Below are 24,706 nucleotides of genomic sequence, written 5' to 3'. Positions count from 1 at the left end.
TGTGCCACGCCCTGCCGCAGTCCGGAGTTTTCCGGCAAGAAACTCTGGGATGTGATGGGGTCTTTCTGAGGTCCTTACATTACCCCAGATTCTTTTACGTCACCTCGGCATGTGCGATTTCCCGGGGCGTCGTTCTTCCTTTGACTTGAAGGGATGTTGCGGTAGTGTCCATCGTCCACTGCCAAATGATGTGACGTGGTTCGGGAGGGCCGCCCTTGGTCCGATCAAGACGCCGCCTGTAAGCACGACAATCATGCTATTTTACAGGAAGGTGCATCGTCCTCGGGCCTCGCCTGGCAGCAGTGGGGCGGATGTATTGAAGGCGTTGGCAGGCGAGTCCTTCTCCGCAAAGGGAGCGTCCCCAACATTGGGAAGCGCACAGCCCTGTCAGTCCAAGATCCCAAGAGGGGGTCCTAGGGGTAATGAACTGCCCTAGCTAGCCTTTGGGCCCACTTGTTCTTTGATTTGCTCGGGGCTAGGGGAACCCCTATCCTCGTGGCGCCAACAGCAGCCCCCAGGCTCACGCTCGAATTCGAAATGGCGAATCTGAGTATTGGTCCAAGAGTAACTCCTTGTCAGGTCGTGGCGACGGTTCGTCTCTCCCATATCGGATATCGGGCCATCCTTTCCGCTGGGAGGGGGGATTGGAGCCCGTGGGATCTGCGTGCTAGTGGGGCGGTCGTTCTCTTCCCGTCCCAATAAGGCCTTGTTTAGTTCCCTTCAAAATTCCAAAACTTTACAAGATTCCCCATCATATCGAATTTTTCAATACATGTATGAAGTATTAAATGTAGCTAAATAAAATAACTAATTATACAGTTTATCTGTAATTTGCGAGACGAATCTTTTGAGCCTAATTAATTCATGATGGGACAATAATTACCAAATACAAATGAAAGTGCTACAGTGTTTTACATCCAAAAGTTTTTTGCATCTAAACAAGACCTAAGTATATATTGGCATGAGAGAACTTTACTGGCCACCCTGTCCTCTTTGTCTTCTTGCCGGTTATTCCTTTCTTCCACCGCTTCTTCCTCAATCATTCGCCATGGCGCATCACGGCGATTAAACATCGGTCGTCGTGTCTTTGACTTTACACCGTCAACAGTTTCCGCGGACGCGGTGGCTCGAGGCGAGGGGATGGTGGCCTCCACCATTGTTCTCCGCTCTGGGACGGCCTACCCCAACCCTCGGGGTTTCAGGGAGGTCGTCACCTTCCTCGCCTTCCTGGTGGGAGGGTTGGTACTGTTAGTGTTTAACTGACAAGTTCACCGAGCGATGACCCCCGAGGTGGTTGTTTGTAGGTAGGATGTTGCTGAGATTAAAAACTCGATGGTGCAAGAAACACAAAACTTTAGACAGATTCGAGCCGCCAAAAGCGTAATACCCTACGTCATAGGTGTTGGTTTATATTACCCTACACATTGTATGCAGGTTATGTTTTGAAGGGATTCCTGCTCGCTCTTTTATAGTCTTGGGGACATTGTTACATGGACATCCTTTTTTTTTTGGTATTTTACATGGACATCCTAGCCAAATATTAGCCTATGAGTTCTACCCGAGTACTACTTGGGTAGTTTTCTTCTGTTCGACTAGTTCTATTTCTGTTCGGGTAGTTACAATAGGATAAGGTACATGTCATGTGCTATCACTTATTCTAAAACATTATACGTTTGTAAGCAGACTCGCTACCCTGAGTCTGACAAGCCCCGAGCTCTTCGTAGTCAATTACTGCAGGTGTTGAGTACTTTTGAAGTCATTTTGAGTGTTTTCGAGTAGTCTTCCAAGTGTCTTTCTTTATATAGTGTGTGATGAACTCGCACACCCTATGGAGTAGCCCATGAACCTTAGATTGAATCGCAGAATCAGACTGAGAGTCAAGTCCTTTCAACTTTATCCTCCAAAAATTTGAAAAATAAATTGCCAATGATATGTGTCCCGCAGCCCCCGAGTCTTGAATCCAAATCTCAAGATTTGGAGTAAAGGATCTCAAGTTGTGGCATACGGTACTGTATATTTTAAGAATTTATTTTAATGGTTTAACTAGGTAAATTGATTCTGAAATTCGAAAACCTCTTTTTTGTTCATCCCTAAAAAATGGTTAATAACATACTATAAAATTTCTGAATTACCGCTCAAAACTAAATCATATTGTGGGTGGCTCTTAGACTTCCAGGAATTTACAGGAATGCCATTGCACCTTTTAGCATTTTTACACCATCCTTTCAGGTGCCGTAGTTCCCGTTTAGATCTACTCGAGCAGGTTTCAAAAAAGATCTGCTCGAGCTCTTCCTTACCATTTCCACCTAGATCCATACTAGAGATCCTTTTTGACCAGATCCACTCTTCCTGTGCCCATCCAGTAGCCCACGAGCATATACGCAAGAAGCGCCTCGTGACATTTCGGATGGTACCTAAGAGAGCTACCGGCAAGGGGAAAGGCCATAAGGGCAAGGAAGACAAAATTGTCGAGTCCACTCTCGCGATTAGAGATGGATGGAGGGTAAGTAAGTGCTCAGAATCCAACATCCTTTTCTTCAGTCGCCAGAGGTTGTGCAGTGGCGGACCGTTGAGGGTCACGACAGACCCTATGAAGCGACCAACGAAATTGTCACTTTCATCCTGTTCATTGAACGTGGATTTGGAGTTCCTTCGATTTTTTTCCGCGGTCTTGTTTTTCATTGGGGGATTCAAGCACATCACCTAACTCCCAATTCCACCCTTCACATTTCTATCTTCGTTCATCTCTGTGAAATTTTTTTGGGCATCAAACCCCATTTCAATTTATTCAAGCATTTTTCCACCTTAAGCCCGAGCCGAATGCCCGCGAAATTGATGAAGTAGGTGGAGTAGGATTGCACTTGCGCCAAGAAATGGAAAAGAAATATCTTTGTTACTCCTTATATATAAAAAAGTATTGGACTGGAAGGCAAGTTGGTTTTATATTGGAAACCATGCCCCAGCACTAGCAGATAGAACTCCAAGGCATCATCAAATCCGTCCTGAATGGGGATCATCTGGCCGTAACGGATCAAGTAGCCGAATTGCTTGAGAGGATTAAGGCATTAAAGAAGGAGCAGCTGACTGGAGCTGATGACACCGGTTTTTGGTACTTGTCAATATGATGAGTAGGCAACCGATAAGAAGTGGGCCGATGTTGGACCAGAAAGGGTTAAAAAAGCATATTGGGCCCATGGGTCAAGAGAACGTCCTAGCTGATGGAGCTAAGATGAAACTGACAGATTATGTCGGCAAGTTATCTTAGGGTTTTAAATGCGAGTCTTCAAAGCTTGCATTATATATAATGACACAGAGGCTTTTCAGCGGCTTTTTAAGTGGGGTGGGCCGCAGGCGTGCAGCTGCTGCTGGTCAACCATCTTTACCAAACAAGCCAAATAATTTTTTATGATATGCACGAGGAAGAGGACTGCCAGAAAAAGCGATTATTTCGTAAAAAGCCATCTCAAAACCTAAAACTTAAGATGATAACAATGTGCTTCCCAGTTTCATATAATAAATAATTTTAGTTTTTCTATTAATAAATATTTTTCCATGTATCTAGACTATAACATATATATATAAGTATAACAAATATTATATATATATAGAAAAACGAAAATAGTTTATAATTTGGAAGGAGGGAAGACTTATCTTCACCGATGGAGATTCATCAATAGTTCATAGGCTTAAATAGAGCGTACTGCAAGTAAAAGTGTACTCGGTCGTAATAGATCGAGGATAAGGTTCTACGCTGACATACAAAGACAGATGGAATACAACATACTCAGGCTTGTTATCTGTTTTGCACAAAACGAGGCACAACGTGAAGTCATTTTTTAAGTCAGGGCTAAAATAAACTAGAAGCCAGATGAGTCAGGGTTAAAATAAACTAGAAGCCAGGCGAAAAGTTTTTAGATTAACTAGTGAAGCCATTTTGAGACCAGCCTTCCAAACGGTCCCTAACAGAAAGTATGGACATGGAGATAGCATGTCCCGCGGTTTGAGAGAGGAAATGACAAAGGAAACGAGACATCAAAATGAGAAGGCGTTTTTTCTTGCATTTGCACTCTTCCCGTTATCCATGAAACATCATCGAACTCTCCTCCAATGCATCATGAACCATTTAAAACAAGTTGGACGAGCGGATGTTCAAATATCCACTGTCGTAGAGTACGTTACAAGGTTCTTGTACAAATCCTGTCCAATATACAGTGCTCGTAACCCATGCATACTCACATCAGAAATATATAACAAGGAGTTAAAAATAGAGATATTTTAAACCACGTTATATAGACTCTGAAGGTGCCATCAGATAGGAAACTCTCGCTGTCCAAAGGGTGCTTCTCACTGCCTTAGCTAAAATACAGCAGAAACTTCACTTCTGAACTCTAAATGTTCAGAGTGATCACTTGGACCGGGCTATGCTCGTCGACAACAAACGATCTAGTTACCTTTCCAGAAGGCGTGTCCACTTCCATCGTGTAGGAACCATGGTATCCTCTGAAGTTAAACTCTCCCTGGTGATTGACATTGCCGTTCACACGGGTCAGCCACTCTTGTTTCAGGGAAAGGTACCTTTTGCCAGCCTCATTGATTGTCCCATCCGCATCGACCAGGTGAGCGTGCTCCCGGAACATAAACATCTCCCAGAATCCCCAGAGGATGATTCCCCCCACAGCAGAATGCGCAAATGCTTCGCGGAGGAACACTTCTAGATCATCAGCTCGTAGGTGTTCGTTCTCTGATGTCACATCCAACTCAGTAATCCAGATAGGGAGACCCAGTATTGCCAGCTTGTCCAGGGAATCACATATGATCTCTCCCACTGGATGGCTGATATGGCCTTGCACGCCGATCCCGCCAACTGGGGCACCCCGTTCTTGGAGATCAACGACTTGTTCAATGAATTTCTCGGGGGTAGATTTGGTGTCACATCCATCTTCAACGTTATAATCATTGACAAACAAGACAGCAGAAGGATCGAGCTTATGTGCTTCTCTGAACATATAAGCTCTAATGTCCCTACCCAATCTATCTTCATAGAAAGAACCATGAAGCATCTCATTGTTAACATCGTGGTGTCTAAAGCGACCTTTGTACCTTGACAATAGGCTTTGCAAACGATTTTGGACAGCAGCCATCAAGTGGTGGCCTTGCAATGACCGAACCCAAGGTTGGACAGCGTCTTCCACTTCCCAAAATAAGCAGTGACCACGAACCTGTATTTTATGTTTCTCACAAAATTCAAGCAACTCATCAGAATCTTTATAATTAAGCCGTCCTTGTTCTGCTTCTGTATGATACCATTTCAATTCATTCTCAAATACAGCCCAATTGAAGTTCTTCAAGAAAAACTCAGCAAAATCCTCGTTCGCAATGTTGTGCTTTGCTATGCATGATCCAAATGGAAAGCTATTCTCGGTCTGTTGTATCCTCACAGATGAACCTAAAAGATTCACTGCATTTGATCCTTGGAACTTCAGAACAACATCACGTTTTCTTACCTGTTAGCAAATGGAGAAAGTTCATCTAGTGTAAATTTCACAAAAATGGAGTTTCTGTTCCAGAAAACCCCAGGTTTGTTTGCTAGCGGTACTTAATCCTAGGTTCCATAATATAGCCCTCATAAAAATCCAATTTTTTAGCTAGTGGTGATTAACATTAGCCTATGCTCAAAAGGGTTCACAAAAACCCACCTTCAATGATTAAATTGAGCAGATTAAGGACGGCTGAGTGATTATCTTGTTATGATAGGGTTTGTGAAACTTTATGAATATGAAACTGTCATTAATTGCAACTAGCCAAGAAATAAGTGCCTTTTCTGCAACTATGTGAAATTTACACTGTTATTGTTAAAATCATCATGCATGACCACAGATGGAATGTCGAGGTTCAGTTCTGATTTCTCTCAAAGAATCCTCATCTAAAACGTGAAATTCATTAAAGCTTACCTTATCTGTTTTCTCCTTCAGATACTCAAACCGTGCTTTTCTGTCAACCGGATATATTTGAAGGTCCATGACTCTGAGATCAACACCTGGAGGAGGGCCCTGAACATATGCAGTAACCTTCGATGGCTGCTTTTCAAGCTTGAATGCTCCTTTGATTTCATACCATTGATCCCCATCAGCTTCCACTTGCCCACCATTAACCCATTGGTTATCAACGGCAAGACAAACATTTACATTGTGACGTCCATGTCCTCCAGACCCAGTTCGTACCCAAGCAGATACTCTGTAAGTGACATGCAACCTTAGCTTGTCAGTTATTACCTGAGAAGGACCCATCCAAACTTCTGTACGGTTTGAGGCAAGGATATGACGACCGCTTATATGTTTCTGACTTGCAAGATCCTTCAAGATAGAAGGTAGCATATGGGGTGCTTCAGTCTGGATACTCAATCGACATGAACCCATCGGACTCCAGCCAGCAAGTCCGCAAGTGAAAGCACTATTGTGTAATAGATTAACTCCATACAGAACATTCTGCAATATGAAGTAAATATTCTTGAATTAGAGATGACATTTTAACAGTATCATGATAGACAAAAGTTACAAGAAAAACATGATCACTCAAACAAGCAAATGCACTCAGACTGTAAGAAGCAATTAGCCTACAAACCTCAATTTTTGGGCATGGTGCGGCCTGGAGCTTCCTTGCTGGTGATAATACAAGACCATCTACAAGAATGTCAATTCCTGCAGGAGGCCCTTCTATGAAAATAACAGCTTTGGTAAAGGGAGCATGAAGGAGGAACCTTCCTTTCAAATGTTTCCATTGCTTATCAGAAGCCTGGTTCCTTTGGTTCACAAAAAAAAAAGTAAGGTGACATTGGCTCCTAAAAAACAACATTGTCAACAGAGAACAAGAAATGCAATCAACTTACTTGGCAAGGCCTACATATCGCTCACGACCATATTCTTGTACCCACAAAGTGACACGGACTTCAGTATCATTGGCACTTCCAAATATTCGAACAGTAGAATTAATCTCATAAAGAACTTTTCGCTGCACCCTGCCGGTGATTTCTTGCTGGATACCATGCCAATTGTGGACCCGTCCAGTTGCTGAAGCGAAATAACTGCCATTTAAGGGGCGGACATTGCCATATGCAGCGAGCTCATGTCTGCAGATATTGCAGCCTCTTCCTGACCAATTTTTCAACCCATCTTCGAAGTGAGGATTTTTAATTACAGTCTCAACCCCACTTGTTACTTTTACTTCCTTCAAAAGGAATCATTAATTAGAGAATAAGGCTACAACAACAGTTCATACAATAATTATTTATGGCATAAAGACAATGAATGAAGACATCAGAACCAAGCGTTATGTTAGACACAAGTATAAATGCATATGGAGATCAATAGAACAGAAAGTTGACAGTAATGCCTTGGGCACTACATTCCTAATTGCTGATTACATTAGAACTAAATGGAAAACAGAGCCTACAATCTAGTCCACGATAGCTCAAACATAACAGTTGGTGGTAAGTTGTGATTTTTTTTATCAAATTTCTGAGAAATATGCAAGTGCATAACAAGACATTAATTCAAAAGGTAAAACATTTTGTTCAAGAGGAGGTTACAACAAACACATAACAACTTACTTTTGACTGCTTATGTCCAGAGCAACTAATATTAACAGAATCAATGATGAGATCCACGCCAGCAGGAGGTCCTTCCAGATAAAATACGACATGTTTTGGCATGTTTGTCAAAGAAAAGGAACCTTCCAATTTGTTCCACTTTTCTTTTGAGGCTAACACACTGTTATGTCAAATTCTATCATCAATTAAGAGTGGTGTCAAAAGAGTATGACTATTGAACAATTTAAGCACTATACCTTCCAACAGGATTATAGTGTGTTGATCCATCTGTATTTTGCAACCGAAGGGTTCCTTTGACTTCAACTTGATCTTGGACATTCCCATCAACTCTAACGAAGGCGGAAACTACATAAACAGTTCCTGTAGACACTCTATTTGTAATATCTTGTTCAAGACCTTGCCAGTGCTCTGTTCTCTTCGAAACAACAGCATAGTTCTCTCCTGAGTTCCCTCTAATACCATCCAGGAAACCAGACCATTGTGATGCCACATATGCATGGCAGCAGATGGGATTCCAAGGATGAAGGCCTTTCGAAAAATCATAATTTGAAATGATGCCCTCTGTTCCGCCAATCGTTGAAGAAACAGACTTCTCTGTTTTCTGATGAAAATCTAGAGTAGTTAATAAAACTAAAGACAGAGAACCTAATGGATCAAAATTTGGTGTCATATAAATAGTTGCCAATCATTCAGGAGGTCATTTAACAAACAAAATTGAAATGCAAGCAGTCTTCTTAACAGTGTTAACAGTAGTTCAAGCAAATAGATATAGCAAAGGATAATTCTTCCCCGCTGTATAGCTTTAACAAAAATGATAACTCTTCCTTTCCCAGGGCCGTTGAGCAATAATAGACACTAGCATGTTGTTAAATCATAGTCCAAAGCATGAGTCCAGTTACTCTGTCCATTCTCTTTTGATAATCCTATTTCATCTTGGTACAATGACCAAGAAGAACCTTGCTTATTATCTCATTAATTACGGGTTCTCGGTTTTGATGTTATACTGTACATACACCAATCTTTTTCTAGAGAAGTTACTCTGCATGGGAATCGAACGACCATCCATACTATTCCCAAGATGTCAACTCAAATAGGACTATCAAAAGAGAATAGTTCAATTTTGGAAATAGGACTATCAAAAAAGAATGGAGGGAGTTCTTAGTAGTCCAAAGCATAAGTGAGCAAGGAAGAGATCCACCACAATACCTTGTAGGAGATGGCGACGGAATCTATGAGCAAGTCCACACCAGGGGGAGGGCCTTCAAGGTAGAACACTAAACGTCTTGGTATAGTTGTTAGATTAAATGAACCTTCCATCTTCTCCCAGCATTCTTGCGAGGCCGAAATCCTAGTAAAAAATGCTTAATGGTAAAACAATGATGATGATAAATATTATAAAACACACTGAGCGGTACCTTCTGGTCGAAATACCTTGCAATAGAAACATAGTTGGTAGAAGAGCTCTCTTCCTCAAATTTGAGAGTGGCCTTAACTCCAACAGGCTCATGAACTTCCCCATGGACTCTGACATATGCAGTAATAAAGTACTCAGTACCAAGGGTGACATTTTCCGTTATGTCCTGCTCAAGCCCCTGCCAACTCTGTGTACGATAAGTAAGAACAGCATAGCTTGACCCTGAATGTGGCCTTACACCATAATGGTAACCTGATCCTTCAACAGCTACAAATGCATGACAACTATTTGGTTGCCACAAATGTAGACCTTCAGAAAAATCACCATTCGACACAATGTTCTCCATGATAACTTCGTTAGAAGCACCACACTTATCTACTACCTGTTCAACAGTACACAGCATCTAGTGTCATGAAAATGGGTGTAACCTGGAAGGTTGGCAAATAATCTAATAGCATATAGCCATATATATACAGAAAAGGTGAGCTCGAGAAACCACATTTGCTCAGAAAGTCTCAAAGTTATAGTGAAAAAGGGAAGAGAGAGAGGGGGAGGGGGAGGGGGGGGGGGGGGGGGGGAGGGCGAAAGCCATTTCTACTTTACTGTGACTCTAATGTTTTTTTACTATCTCGTGATAACATAGATAAAGGGAGGCATAATTACAATGCAACAAGGTTGCAGGCATGTATGTTGTTTGCGACACTGGTTTGTGCTAACATCAAAGATTACAAAAAAGTGAAGTAATTAATTTTGTATGATGCAATGAGAAGATATGTCTAAGCCCTTTGTCGGTGTCCTGACCCGGGGGTCCGGATCCCAACTAGTAAATGCTGCGTGTTTCCTCGTCCCAGATGTTGATGCAAGAGGCAACACAGTAACGCACGGGTTTATCCTGGTTCCGGCCGCGGGGCCGTACGTCCAGCAAGAGGGTGTGCGAGGGCACTGTATTATCTTGCATCCGGAGTGCTTGTAGTAGGGGGTACAAGCGAGACGAGAGAGGGAGGGAGGCTCCCAAGTCTCTGCTAGAAGAGGAGTTGAGCGTGGCGAGTAGCGATGTTGGGGCTTGAAACGAGTGTGTGCTCTGTGAGTGGTGTTATGCCTAGAGAGCTGACCGACCCCCTTAAGGGAAGCCCGCCTCCTCCTTTTATAGACACAAGGAGGGACGGGTACATGTACAGGGGACCGCGGAAGTCGTCGTTTTTCCCCGAGCCGTGGGGATACAACAGTCGAGTACTGTGGGAAGTACACTGTGGGGTATGGCGTCAGGCGTGGTGGTCGTCCTGGGCATCGTCCTTGTCCTCGCGGAGATCGCGCCGGCGTCCTGCCAACCCCAACAGGCGGCGTGGTCGTCGCTGTAGGGTGTACAGCCCTCCAGTTACGGTGTGGTGGCGTTCCGTGGGTCCTGCAGGTCAGGGTCTTGCGTGTTCCAGCGGTAACGGGCCACGTGGCGATCCCGGACCCCCTGGACAAAGTGCCGGCGTGCGCACTAAGGAGGTCCGAGGGTCGCGTGGAGGTCCCGGACCTCTCGAGGGGGGAGGTCCGGGCCTCCGGCTGTTAGCGCTGGGGGTCCCTCTCCGAGGGGCTCGTGGCGACACCGGACCCCTTCCCGAGCAGGGGGCGGGTCCGGGGCCATACGTGTGATGAGGTGGAGTCCGGACGTCCGGAGTTGGCAGAATAGTAACTGAACTGTGCCAAGCGCGCTTCGTCCCGCGTCGCAGGTCCCACAGCGTTGCCACAGCGTCCGGGATGACGGAGCAGGGACCGGAGTTGGCGGATGGGACTCCGGTCACAGCCACTGTGGGGAATGGCGGCCTGACGCCGTCTGTCCTGGGCACTGTGGAGGAGTGGTTGACACTTAAATGCCTCCGTACGACGGGCGGGTGAGCGGCAGGGTCGTTTGTCCCTTATGCCGAGGGGTGGCCTCGAGCGAGGCGGAGACACGGGGCGCAGTCGAGGGTCTCGATGGGAGCCCTCGAGCGAGGCGGAAATCGCTCCGCGGGTTCGAGAGGGGATGCGAGTGGGCCGCATGCTGGGCTTCTTTGAGTCCTTTCCTTTCTTTCAGATTGGAAGGAGGCCGTGGGCCTTCGTGGGCCCAGTTGCCTTAACATGTGTTTGCGTTTTTTAGGGTGATCTTAGTACCCCGATTAGGGTGTCCCTAATCGTGGTACCCGACACCCTTGACAGCATCAATTTCTCATAGCAGCATGGGCGGAGCTTAGTTAAGGCCATATTGGGCGGTGGGCGCCCCCCTCCCTGGAGGATTTTATGGACCAGATCACTATCTCTTGCATGCAGGACTGATTGCAACCCCCCCCCCCCCCCCCCACCCCCCTTTGGTTCCATGTCAAGGTCCGCCACTGCATAGCAGGCCTTTCTGGTCAGAAAGGACACTTTGATATTTGAAGCAACAGTTGACGGCCTGACACAGCCGGCAAGTGGTGCTTGAGTTAAAACATATGAACATGGGTACTGATTTGTGGACATATCAAGGATAGATTTGCAAGCCATTACTGAACCATTTCACTTTCCTGAATCTTCTAAAATGACATTTGTGTCTACTTTACTGGACTGTTGAACATGTCTCAATTCTTCGCCAACATAAAATGTCTCAAACAATCTCCCCGAATCCCAATGGGTTGAATGTGGAACATAGGACATTTCACCAGTATTGATGGGACGAGATCACCCGAGTAAGATCTACTCCAAAAAATTCAACCAGCAAGCAAAGCTTCCTTCCCCGTACACACACCTTGAATTTTTTTCCCAGTGGGTAATCAAATCAAGGGAAAATTGGCTATCGGACACCGTTAAAGTTTGGAATTTGGCACAGAACACTACAAAAAACTGCCTTTGCCGGTTCACACCGTAAAAACGTGGCAATTAGCTGTAGGACACCGCACCCATATTATACTCGTTTTTAATAGAAACCCACGGGAAATGACAATTGTACCCCTTATCCCTATCCTTCCTATCCTTCCCCTGGAGCTGAATCGAATCAGAAGTCTCCCGAGATCCTTCCCTGGCGCCTCCTGCTCGAGCCTGGACCCGGCAGCTCCTGCTCCCACCTCCTGCATCCTTGGCAGCGGCCAGACCCGCGCCGCGCGGGACGGTCCCGTGCTCCCGCCTGCTGCCAGGGGCGGTCCCGTGCTCGGAGACCGCGGCCAGACCCGCGCCGCGCGGGACGGTCGGGGCCGGCGGCCGGACCAGGGCCGCACGGGGAGCCAGGTGCCGGCGCCTGGACGCGCGGCCGCACGGGGCTCTCGGGCTGCCGCCCAGCGGATCCCGGGGTTGCAGCGAGCCGGCCGCAAGGGGCGGAAAACTGCTGCGCCGAGGGCCGGATTTTCTGGAGTATTGCAAATGGAGCCTCCACGATTCTTGAGCGAGATTTTTCCTGAGGATCACACCGATCTTTCATGGGTTCTCGATGGGTAAGGTTTCTGCCATTTGTCCTAGGGTTAGAGCTAACTGTAGGCTTGATTCTACATCTATGTGTAGATTGATATCCTTTTTTCGTTGGCAAAATTGGTTGCTATGTGTGTAGGATGGATCCCAATTCGTCCTACAGGCTGGCTGCCCGAGTAGGTGCTTATGTGAAATTTAATGATGATGGTGGTCGGGAATATTGTGAAGCATGTAACATTCCTAAGGTTTTAGACAGGAATAGTACAAATTTGAATGATTTGCTGCTTGGCATTAGTGCAGAAATTAAGCTTGGCTCTAAACACAAATTACGTGTCACATATTGGGATAAAATGAGTCGTACTTATGAAGAGATCACTTCTGATCAGAAATTGCTTCATGCAACTGACATGTACTGGGAGTCAAGGAGGCTATCTGTACAAGTCCGTGTTCTGAGAAAGGATGATCCAGAAGTCATGCATGATGTTGGACGACTAGAGAGCATGCCTTGTGTGTTGCAAGGAAGCACTGATAGCCCAGCTAACCAAATTATTGCACAACCCCCACTTGAAATAGACTCATCCCTTGTAGAGCCTTCTATCCAGAAAAGATTTCGAGGTGAGGTTACTCAAGTGTTCAACAATGGGGTTGAGCATAGGGAGTGCATGAGGCACTTAGTTGCAAACTTTCAGAAAAGATTTCGAGGTGAGGTATTTGAGAAGCACTTGTGGCCAGCATGTAGATCTTTTCAAAAACACAGATTTGAAGAGCACTACAATCTGATGTATGAAGCATGTCCTCAAGCCATGAAATGGATACATGAAAACCATAAGCACCTTTGGACAAGGCACTTGTTTTCTGAAGCAAGCAAGTGTGACTATGTAACAAATAACATTGCTGAAACATTCAACAGCTGGATTAGGAATGAAAAATCATTGAATGTTGTTGATCTCATGGATAGGATAAGGCAGCTATGCATGGAGAAAATGTTCTTGAGAAGAAAAATTGCTAGAAAGCTTGAAGGCAAGATATTACCTAACGTCATGAAGGACCTCAATGCAAGGAGCAGGGGGCTGAAATATATATGGAGGTATTCACACAAAGATGGTGGTTCAAATGCTGAAATGTTAGGCGAAGTTGAAGGTGTCACTAGAGATCTAGTTCATTGGAGGCATACCGTTGATCTTCAGGAGCGAACATGCACCTGTAGACGTTGGCAAGTTACTGGTCTACCATGTACACATGCACTATGCATTATCACCTCAATTCGGGGTTATAACATAGAAGACTATGTTCATGATTACTACTCTGTGGCAAAGTTCAAGAAAGCCTATGGAAAGTCTGTGAAGCCAATGACAGATAGGAAGCAATGGCCTCAAGTGGATTCCGGGTTCAAGTTGTGGCCTCCAATTCTAAAACGGGCAGCTGGCAGGCCAAGAAAGAGAAGGTTCAAATCAGCTGCAGAAGGGGGCACTCAAACAAAAACCACAAAATGTAGTAGGTGCAACCAGCTTGGACATATGGCAAAAACTTGCAATGAATATGTTTATGATTCTGATGCACCACCACCTGCCCCTCCAAAACCAAAGAGAAAGAGAGGCAAGAAAAATGTCACAGTAGTTCCATCTAGTGCTTCTACACCACCCAGAGCCATCACTAATGCTTCTACAGCGAGCCCTGTTACAAGAAGGTGTAACTAAAATTTACAAATTTCAAAATCTGGAATTATATATTTTTCAAATCTGCAATTTCACATTGTTCTTTTTACATGCAGCATGTCAAAGAGATTGATGGAATTAGAACCATCTACACCAACAAGAGCCATCACTCTTGTTTCTTCTCCAAGTCCTATGACAAGGGGGTATGGCTCCTGAGATACTTCTTTGTGTGTTCCTATTTGTTATTTCTGTTATTTATATTTACTTAACATGCGTGTCTACAGCCGCCACAGGATGCTATTTGAAGGCACTATAGAGCCTTTTGAATGTGCATCTACATCTCCAATTACTGCTGAGAAGGGAAAGGCAAAAAAGTTGAAGGTTGTCAGGTCCAAGAATCCCAAGAAAAAATAGACTATATGCTGTGTCATTGCTCTTCAGTTATGGATCTGTAATATGTAGATTTGGAGTAGAACATGTCATTTTCTGTTACTGTATTTGAAAGCCAAATGTGGCTGAAACCATGCTATTTTGTGTTGCTGTACTTGATAGCCAAATGGGGCTCAACCATGTGTTTTTATATTGCTGGACGTGCTTTTTTAAGAGCAATATGAGCTGTTTAATGGGCAGGGGTATAACTGTCCTCATTCATGTGTTATGTGACCTGTTTGAGGTGGAAATGATATTATATTGGTCATAGTGTGTTCTAGCAAATGTACACAGATTTGTAATGGTTCATAGCAAAGACAGTTTTTTTAGTGGCCTGTAGCAAAAGCCACACTTTAACGGTGTCCAGGGGCCAATTTTCCCTCAAATCAACGGTGATTGACTCTGCTCATGAAACCACCAAGCAATCCCAGATAGTTGAACACCTACTGAAGCAGCCACATCAAGAAAGGGATGCAGCGGCAGTTACTATACCTCGGGCTCGGAATCGGGGCGCGGTTGATCTGGTTGCGGGAGCGCGCGGCCGCCCCGGCGAGGGCGGAAGAGGGACGAGAGCCAGCCGCGGCGCCTCCGCATCTCATCCGACCCGGAAATCTCCTCCCGCGCGGCAGCTGGCTGGCGGCTGGGAAGAAGTCAAAACAGGGGAGGCGCAACGCGTCAGGTAAGCGAAGCGGTGGTTACCGTCCCTCCCCTCACCTACCTAACTAGCTACCGAGGTGGCGGCACCCGCCGACACGGCAGCTTGGGACGGAAGGTGAAGCATGTTTCGGGGCGGCACGGACGGAGAGATGCGCCCGCGTATGCGACAGCGACGCCGAAGCGTCTTCCACGGGCAATGCCCGGCGGCCGGCGCGCTCGCGCGCGTGCGTGCGTCCGGGGACGATGGAAATGGAATCGGATGCCAAGAATGCCGCGCGAGGAGGGCAAAGGAAGCGACCCAGGGCAAGGACGAGGCTCTGGTTATTCTACCTCGTCTCCTGGGTCTTGGAGGCACAAAGACGAACACCTCCCGGGCACGCACCGGAAAGTCGTCGGAGACTGCAACTCCAAGATGCGCACAGCAAAGGAAGTGAGCAGTAGTACCTCTCTGGACGGTTCGTAGGACACGGAGGCGGAGGCCGTGTCCGTGTTCGGCGAGCTGGAGGAGGTCGGTGAAGAAAGGCGGGTGAATAGGAGGGCGGCGGGCCAGTCGAGGCGCCGTCGTCGGGGTTCGGGAATCGGGAATGGCAAGAGTCCGCCGGGGAAAGCCTGGATTCGAGACAGCTCGGCTCGGCTCGGCTCAGCTTAGCTTGTTAAGATAATGAGCTAGCTCGGCTCGGCTGGTTATCATAGCAAACTAGAGATTGGGCTCAGCTCGGCTTCGCTCGTTTGCCGGCTCGAGCCAGCTCATTTAGCTCGTGAGCTGGATGGTAAAGACAAAAACCGTCACCTATCTTGGTCTTACTCCATAACCCTGTTCGGCTGACTGATTCACTGTAGCAGAAGATTTTGAGAGAGAATATACATTGTAACGGCTGTTTACTGTAGCAGATGGTTACTGTTGCGGATGGTGTTGTCAGTCGAAACCTACCGGCGAGCAGCGACGGGCAACACGAAGAGCCGGGAGGTTGCTGGGGCGCTGGTAGTCACGGCTCCCTCGTCGACGGCCCGCAATTCCGTCACGCGCCCGGAGAATGTGTGAAAGCCGGGCGTGCCACCTAACCTATACCCGATCAGGAGGGTGTAGACGTGCTCCGAACAGTTTTCTGCGTACAAAGACACGTGTAAATGTAAGTCCGAGCCGTGGTCGGCTCCCCGGGACGACTCTTGCATCGGCTTTAAAGAGCCGATCGAGTCCCGGTGTCAGATGGGATCTGATTGTATCCAGATATGATAAATAAAGCAAATAATTGTAAAGCTGTTCAATTAAATCTAGCTAATCTAATCCACGATGGTAAAAGCTTCACTGCTAGATCGGAACGTCCTACACGTGACTAGGCCTAATGAACGTAACAGATAACTAAACCAAAACCTAAAACAGAGGCCTAAAAACTAGCAAGAGCCGATTCCCGCAACAATCCCTATCAAGGCTAAGATAAAACATCTACTACGCCACCTGATCATCCAATCCGTTTGCAAGGCCTAACCTAGCAGATATTACGCAAACTCTTAAAAAAGAGCAAACCATAACAGATTAGATCTACAAAACACAAAAGAAGCAGGGTGTTGCTTCTGTGCGACTAATTCTATGCGACAAGAACTAGCATAAGATTGAAACGTGACTGCACAGAAACAACATGATATTCGTAGATGATAAACAACGAGGCACAATGGATCTACTAAAAGCCATGCTACGAACATCAGGATAACTAGTACTACTCGCCATAAAAAACGCTTCAGTACGAGTAATACCAAGGTAAAAGTAAGAACAATGCTGCCCTGATCGCGAGAAGCGATCATGGCAACATGGCACTTACTTGGATGAAACCCTAGAATTAGGGGTGGCGATGCGCCGAGAATTGTTGTTTGCGAGACGTGATGACGCTCTCCTTCATGAATAACAAAGGATACATATTTATAGTCCGGAGACTTGGGAAACAATCTAAACTAATCTTGTCCCGATTGGACTCTATCTCTAATCTTGAACTAAATCTAAAGATACATGGCCCATGTGGCCCAGATGCTCACGCAGGAGCCGATTTACAAGTCTTCTTCAGTCTTCTGCTTTAAGCCCATCTTGATTTCGGCCCTGTTAATTTATGGCGATAACACATGCCCCCTGGTTTTGGCAATGATAGTTCCAAAACCAATCCGTCGCTTCATCTTCCCGTTAATGCTCATTAAACACACTGTAACCACCAAGGAAGACGCAACGTCTCTGCAACTGGCTCCTCGTAGAACGTGAAAACTGCCGATCCATCTCCCATCTTTCGCTATTTAACCTCGTCCCGAATCGGCTCTTCTTCACAGCAAAACTGCTTCTTCCTCCCAAAGCCAGTAGCGCAGAAACCCCAACTCTCCACCAGCCATGGCCATCTCCTCTTCCTCCGGCTCCAACTCTTTTGGAGATTCCTCTTCTTCCTCCTCCTCTCCTCCTTCTTCTTTCTCCCTCTCGGCCTCCTCCATCGACTCTATCCCAGAGAGCCGACCCCCGAGTGGGACCCAACAGCAGCCTATGAGGTGCTGGCTCCTCTGCACTGGGATGCAGAGGAGTTCGATTTCGGGGTCGCCTCCGGGGAGGACGAACCCACAAGTGAGGGGGAGGAAGACCTCCAGTTCCTGCTCCATGAGGAACTGGAAAGCAGCGAGGACGACGCCTTCTCCTGGGAAGGAGCCGACTCCTCCGAAGAGATCGGCTCTTCCTCCAGTGACGACACGGCGGCAGGGGGAAACCCCCACCAATTCCTCAAGGCCCCCTCGGAGGGGAGCGAAGAAGGAAGCAGCAGCGGCGGACGAAGCAGCAGCAGCGCCAATGACAGCGGCAATAGCGGCAGCGACGACGACGACGATGATGATGATGACGACGGCGGAGACGCACCGTCGCGGGGCCCGAAGCGTCGTAGGTATTCAGATACCTACGACTGGTAGATGTAGGTAGCATTATAGGAATAGGATCACAAAGCCGAAGGATTGACTCCTTTGTAAAATCGGCTTTCCTTGTAATAAACTTTCCTTTAATTAAATCAAGTTTCCTCAATTTCATGTGTCTTCATTTATTTCTCAAAAAGCCGATGGCAACGCATCAAGCTTCTATAAATATCCAAGAGCCGACGAAATTCAAACTAGGAGCAACCCGCACAAGAGTAGAATATTGCTTCCAGCTTGAACCGAACTCGACGAACTCTCAAATTCGAGTGTAATTCGAAAACCAAACTCTACAAATCTGAGCAAGAACTCTCCAAGCAGCCGGAATTTGAATCAGAACCCACAACAATCAAACCCTAAGTCAATAGATCTGAACCATGGCGGATTCTGCAGTTCAGACAACAAGTTCTGATGATGCGGCAACTCACGGCCTGAAGGTAATATTCGGCCTAATCCTTTAATTCTCTTCAGTTTATCAAACTTCTGAAACTGAAACTCTGAAACATGACACCATACGCATATTTCTGAATTTCTGAACTTCAGGTGTTAGACATCCTTTTGCCGCATCCCTCTAATCCAAAATCTTTCTGTCTTGGCCCACAAACCCATGAAACCCCCATAGATTTGATCTCTTGTGAAGCAAATAGGATCCCTTTTGTGAGTCAAAACATCGATTTGAACCTCTGGGCCGACTGCTTAAGAGCCTGGCCTAATCCACCTAAAAGCTGGATTACATGGTACAGCAGAGTAGCAAAAGCTTACATGCCCTTGTGGCAAGATTTAAACATAGCCGATGCACTTAGTTTATCACTGTCACCCCTTGACAAAGATGAAAGTCTTCTGAAAACCATCGGCTATTTCTGGTCTGATTCTCTGAATTGTTTCCTCTTTGGTCATGGACCCATGACCCCTACCCTGCTGGATGTCACCATGATCACTGGCCTAGACATTAGCTCTCCTAATCCTGCTGCTCACAAAATGGTAGAAGTCCCCTTCAAACTTTCTTCCAAAATCAACTGCACAAACTGGGGTACTTACATGAGTCAGCACATGAAAACAAAAGGTCCAGTGACTGAGAAGGAATACACAGCCTTCTTAAATCTTTGGCTAGAGCACTTCATCTTCTGTGGCCCTTCCTTAGCTCCAACTAAGAACTATCTCCCCTTGGCCTACCACCTGGCCCATGGTAATCACACCGGCCTAGGCAAACTCTTCCTTGGAGAAATTTACAGATATCTCCATTTGACGACACATAACCTGCTTAACCACAAGAAACTGAGAACTGGAGGCCCTTGGTGGTTCATTCAGTTGTGTGCACAACTGTACTTCCAGCACCACATTCCCAACTTCCAAGGCCTGACCAAGAACTCTTTCCCTGATGAGAGTGGCAAACCAATCAGATGTACTAGTTACGGCCAAACTTTGTTCAGTCTCCCTGGCAGTAAGCTGAATTCAACAAATGCAGCAAACTGGTTTAGAGTCTTCTACAAAGGACTAGACAATCCTCTCTACATCCTGTTTACTGAATCTGAATCCTTTGAGAACCCAACTGCCTTCAGATTAGATAACTTTGCCTATGACGACAGCACTCGGCATCTATATTCTTTGATGATTCGACCCGGCTTCCTTCCTGTTGGCATCAGCACTTCTAATAGGATTATCAAGCCAGGTTATGAATCTTACCAGCCAGTCATAGCAGCTCGACAATTTGGCCTAGGACAGGTCCCTCCCCACTTCCATATTCACCACTTGGTGGAGAGCAGAGCCGATCTGTCTGATGGTCTCACCAGCTCGAGATGCTACAGTATGTTTGACAATCTCCACATTCCAATACCAGCCGATTTGTCTTTCACCTCCTCATCAATCGGCTTTGACACTTGGTGGAACATGTGGAAAACTCATGTCTTCAGAAAAGCTTTAGGTCCTCGACTGCAGCAAATCGATCCTGAATATGTAATCCCCGAAGAAGAGGTACTGAATTTACGCATTCATCCTTCTAAGTCCTCCATCCTTTGCATGACTAATCTTGCTCATTTTGCTAGCAGCAACAAGATGGTCCAGAACCTATGACCAGCACTGGGAGCCATTCCACTTTCTTCCAACTGCTCCTGATGTACTCTTTTGCAAAGGATCACCACCAATGAAGAAAGTGATAATGACTGTTCAGCCAGACTTACTTCAGTCGGCTTCCAAGCGAAGACACACTTCTGCAAGTGTTGCCCCCCCGAGTCTTGACCAAGAAAAGGAAGATGATCACGAGGCGTGTCGTCAAGAAACCTGTACCATCTTCTCCGAGTCCATCAGAGTCCAACACCAACACCAACATCATCATTCAAGAACTTCTCTTTATTTCATACATATGTACCCTGGTTGACTATAATTCCATCTTCAGGATGCAGCTGAAGACATCCCCAACGCAGAAAGCCAAGTTCAACATGGGATGACCGCTACTCCTGATACACTGGTGGAGACAAATGAAGAACAAGCCGATGCAGCAGATGTTCTTGGCGTCAACACCAGCTCTAACAGGACAGTTGCTCTTGAACTGTCCAACACCTCTTCTTCAGAACAGGTAACATTCCAAAACCAATTCTGAACCAGCCGATAGCTTCATAAATGCATCTTGTTCTAACTCCAGATATGCCCATAGAGCTTTGACATTTCAGGTTTGCTTTCCTTTGACCCTGCATCAATGGGTCTGACTGTCTCTGGAGCAGAAACATCATCTCTACAGCAATTGGCTAACCTGGCACATCAGCTTCAACTCATCAAGGATCTTCTATCTACTCCAATCACTGCTCTGGTTGACGATTCCAGCAAGATAAAGAACATTTTCGAGCAAATAGAATCCCAACTCCCGGAGTCATTGCAAATCAAACTCTGGCCAGCCAGCAACCTTCCATTCTTTCGGATAGAAGTGAATAAAGCACAACAAAGGATGGAAGCACGTCGCTCTCAAGCTTCTCTGAAAGATGACATTACCCAAAAGTGCAAGGCGCTTAACCAGAAGAAGGCAACTCTAGATATCAAAGCTGACGTGTCTGCCAACATGAATCGACTCGATCTCCTGAAGAAAGAACTGGCGGAACTCGAAGAAAAGGTCCGCACCACCAAAGAACTCATCCAGGCCGAGGAAACCTCAATTGCAAACTCCAAACAAGAAAGCCAGGAAATAGCCGAGCAGATACAAACGGAGTTTGCAGAGATCAGCACCTTGAGTCGGCAGATAGTTACAGGCAATGACAAGGATGATGAAGCGATTGTAGCACGAGCAGACGCCGTCCGTACTGAAGCCATCCATGCTATAGAAGAATTCCTGAACCAGTAGATAGGCTCAAGAGAGAATTAGTGCTGCCTGTTAACCTGAAATTTGTAACTGTTTTAAAAACATCTTAAGTCGATGGTTACACATCGGCTGTTCGCTTCTCATATATATTTTTACTAGCCAACTCAAAGTGTTGGCCTGTCATGATTTGATTTTTTTTACTGGCCAACTCGACGTGTTGGCCTGTCATGACTCTCCCTTTTTTTTTACCGGCCAACTCAACGTGTTGGCCTATCTCTTCTTCTTCTTTTTTTACCGGCCAACTCAACGTGTTGGCCTATCTCACTGCAGCCAGACGGATCTCATCAGCTCTGGTTAGTCACCTTCCCACATGCTCGGGAAATACTTCTTGAGATGTTGACCATTGACAGCAACAGGAAACTTGACGCCGTCCAATTCCTCGAGCATGTACGCATTCCCAGGCAAAACCTGGTCAACCTTGTACGGCCCGTGCCAAGTTGGAGACCATTTACCAAACTTTTTGTCTTTAGTTCCCAATGGCAATACTGCCTCCCAAACCAAGTCTCCCACCTGGAAATCCTTAAGCTTGACCTTCTTGTTGTATGCACGGGCGACTTTAGCCTTATTTTCCTTGATCTTTTCCAGCGACCAAAGCCTTAGTTCTGTCAGGTCCTCCACGTTGTCGTTCATCAAGGCTGCATACTGTTCAGCAGATAAATCATTCTGAAATTCCACACGCCTTGATCCAGCCATGATTTCCCATGGTAGCACAGCATCCTGGCCGTAGACAAGATGGTACGGTGACGTCTTGGTGGACCCATGACACGAAATACGATATGCCCACAAAGCTTCTGATAACACCTCATGCCAGCGCCTAGGATATTCATTGATCTTTCTCTTTATGAGCTTGATGAGGCTCTGGTTGGATGCTTCAGCCTGTCTATTAGCTTGGGCATAATATGGAGATGATCTGATCAGCTTAATCCCCATGTCATCGGCAAACTTTCTGAACTCCTCCGATATAAAGACCGATCCTCCATCGGTCGTAATGGTCTGAGGGATCCCAAATCTGTGGATGATGTGTTCTTTGACGAAGCTGATCACATCTCTCGATGCTACTGACCTCATGGGCACTGCCTCTACCCACTTTGTGAAATAATCTGTGGCAGCTAAGACCCATTGGTGCCCCTTGCTAGACGACGGGTTGATCTGACCAATCATGTCCATGGCCCAACCTCCGAATGGCCACGGTTTGATGATAGGATTCATTACTGATGCTGGCACTATCTGAATTTTGCCAAACCTCTGACATGCCTGACATCCTTTATAATATTTGAAACAATCTTCAAGCATAGTGGGCCAGTAATAACCCGATCGCCTAATCAGCCAATTCATCTTATGAGCCGATTGATGAGTACCGCAGGCTCCTTCATGAACCTCATGCAAGAGCCGATTTGACTCTGAAGGTCCCAGACATTTAAGTAGCAGTCCTTCCAAGGTCCTATAGAAAATGTCATCCCCTATCAGAACATACTTCATGGCCTTAAGTCTTATCCTTATGGGTGCCCCCCGAGCCGAATCCTTCAAGTAATTGAAGATATCGGCTCTCCAGTCTCCGGGTTCTAGAAACTAAACCTCCACGTCGACTCCATCGGCTGTCTCCTTGTAACCAGAAGCCATTTGTGCCAAATCATTGGCTTCATTGTTCAGAGTTCTGTGTATCCAGTGGAAATTGATGTACCGGAATTGTGACATCAACTCATGGCATTGCATCTATATTGGGAAAAGAGCCTCGCTCTCACATCTATATTCCTCCGTGAGCTGAGAAATCACCAACTTTGAATCTCCAAAAATTTCCACCGTTTCCGCTCCAGCTTCGAGTAGCAATTCCATCCCTTTGCGAACGGCTTCATATTCCACCAAATTATTGGTGCATGGGGCAGTCATTCTGATGGAAAAGGAGTAAGTCGCCCCACGAGGCGACACCAGCAGAATTCCCACACCGCACCCATCATCACAAGCCGATCCGTCAAAGAACATAGCCCAAGCACGAATAAGTAATGCAGCAATATCAGTGCTGATCCTATCTGCAACAAGATCCGCCAGCGCTTGTCCTTTGACTGCTTTTGCAGACTGATACCGGATATCGAATTCTGACAATGCAAACATCCATTTTCCAAGTTGGCCTTTCAGGACAGGAGCCGACAGCATGTGCTTTATGACATCCGATTTGCATATGACAATTGTTTCCGCCGAGAGCAAAATATGACGAAGCTTTGTACATGTAAAGTATAAGCAAAGGCAAAACTTCTCGATTTCAGGATACCTGGTCTCGGCATCTAACATGCGTCTGCTGAGGTAGAAAACCACCCTCTCTTGGCCATCATGCTTCTGGACTAGCACCGAAGCAATGGAAGTGTCACCCACGGATAGGTACACGTAGAACGGCCTATCTTCCTGAGGAGGAACCAACACTGGTGGCTTTGACAAATATTCCTTGATTTCATCGAAAGCTTGTTGCTGTTCTGCCCCCCAGCGAAACTCATCATCGGATTTGATCTTCACTAAACCCATAAACGGCTCAATGCGTCCAGACAGATTAGAAATAAATCACCTGACAAAGTTAATTTTACCGATGAGCTTTTGTAACTCCTTCTTTGTAGCAGGTGGCTTCATCGTCTTCGCAGCTTCTTGACTCTTTAGCCCGATCTCAATTCCCCGTTCATGCACCAGGAATCCCAGAAACTGACCGGCCGACACACCGAAAGCCCACTTCTTTGGGTTCATTTTGAGCCCAAACCTCCAAGTCCGCTCCAAAACTTGACGCAGATCTTCTAGATGCCCCCCAGCCGATTTGGACTTGACCACAACATCATCAATATAGATCTCTACCAGTTTGCCGATGAGATCATGAAAAATATAATTCATGGCACGCTGGTACGTTGCACCGGCATTTTTCAGTCCAAAGGTCATAACCAAGTACTCGAACAAGCCAACTGCGCCTGGTACTCTGAACGCAGTCTTGTTCACGTCTTCTGGGGCCATGAAGATCTGGTTGTAACCAGCATTGCCATCCATAAAACTCATCATTTTGTGGCCAGCAGCTGTGTTGATCAATGTTTCTGCAACAGGCATCGGATATTCGTCCTTTGGTGTTGCTCTGTTGAGATCTCTAAAATCGACGCAAACACGCCATCGGCCATCCTTCTTTTGCACCGGTACCACACTGGAGATCCATTCTGCATACCGGCACGGCCTGATGAATCCAGCGTCCAGCATCTTCTCCACCTCTTTCTTAACTTCTTCTAGGACTTCGGCCTTCATCTGACGTG

General features: G+C 46.2%; 1 protein-coding gene across 4 annotated transcripts; it reads right to left on the bottom strand.

Moving 5' to 3' along the window:
- Positions 1–4,089: 4,089 nt before the first annotated feature.
- LOC120659943 (endo-1,4-beta-xylanase 1-like) lies at positions 4,090–15,737 on the bottom strand. Of its 4 annotated transcripts, none has more exons than XM_039938222.1 (9): positions 15,608–15,737; positions 9,038–9,402; positions 8,813–8,954; positions 7,843–8,207; positions 7,607–7,766; positions 6,887–7,224; positions 6,622–6,799; positions 5,952–6,485; positions 4,090–5,504 (listed from the first exon to the last, which is right to left on the bottom strand). In XM_039938222.1, the coding sequence occupies exons 2-9, from the start codon at positions 9,364–9,366 to the stop codon at positions 4,389–4,391; spliced, it is 3,162 nt and encodes a 1,053-aa protein (XP_039794156.1). In that variant the 5' UTR covers positions 9,367–9,402; positions 15,608–15,737; the 3' UTR covers positions 4,090–4,388. The 4 variants fall into 4 exon arrangements, with proteins under 4 accessions (XP_039794156.1, XP_039794155.1, XP_039794157.1 ...); XM_039938221.1 differs by having other exon boundaries at positions 14,999–15,736; XM_039938223.1 differs by lacking the exon at positions 15,608–15,737 and adding an exon at positions 15,494–15,516.
- Between the last annotated feature and the right edge of the window lie 8,969 nt (positions 15,738–24,706).

The sequence above is a fragment of the Panicum virgatum genome, chromosome 2N (genome assembly GCF_016808335.1).
Source record: "Panicum virgatum strain AP13 chromosome 2N, P.virgatum_v5, whole genome shotgun sequence".
NCBI lineage: Eukaryota > Viridiplantae > Streptophyta > Magnoliopsida > Poales > Poaceae > Panicum > Panicum virgatum.
Note: the sequence above shows the minus strand (reverse complement) of the source record. Positions and strands in the feature narration are given on the sequence as shown.

What these genes read in the sequence shown, in the direction of transcription:
- LOC120659943 (XM_039938221.1), bottom strand. Translation starts at nt 15,100, where the DNA reads ATGCGGAGGCGCCGCGGCTGGCTCTCGTCCCTCTTCCGCCCTCGCCGG. An exon ending in GCCCCGATTCCGAGCCCGAG is followed by an intron (nt 9,403 to 14,998) that starts GTATAGTAACTG and finishes ACTGTTGAACAG; the next exon opens with GTAGTAGATAAGTGTGGTGC. An exon ending in AACTATGTTTCTATTGCAAG is followed by an intron (nt 8,955 to 9,037) that starts GTATTTCGACCA and finishes ATTTTTTACTAG; the next exon opens with GATTTCGGCCTCGCAAGAAT.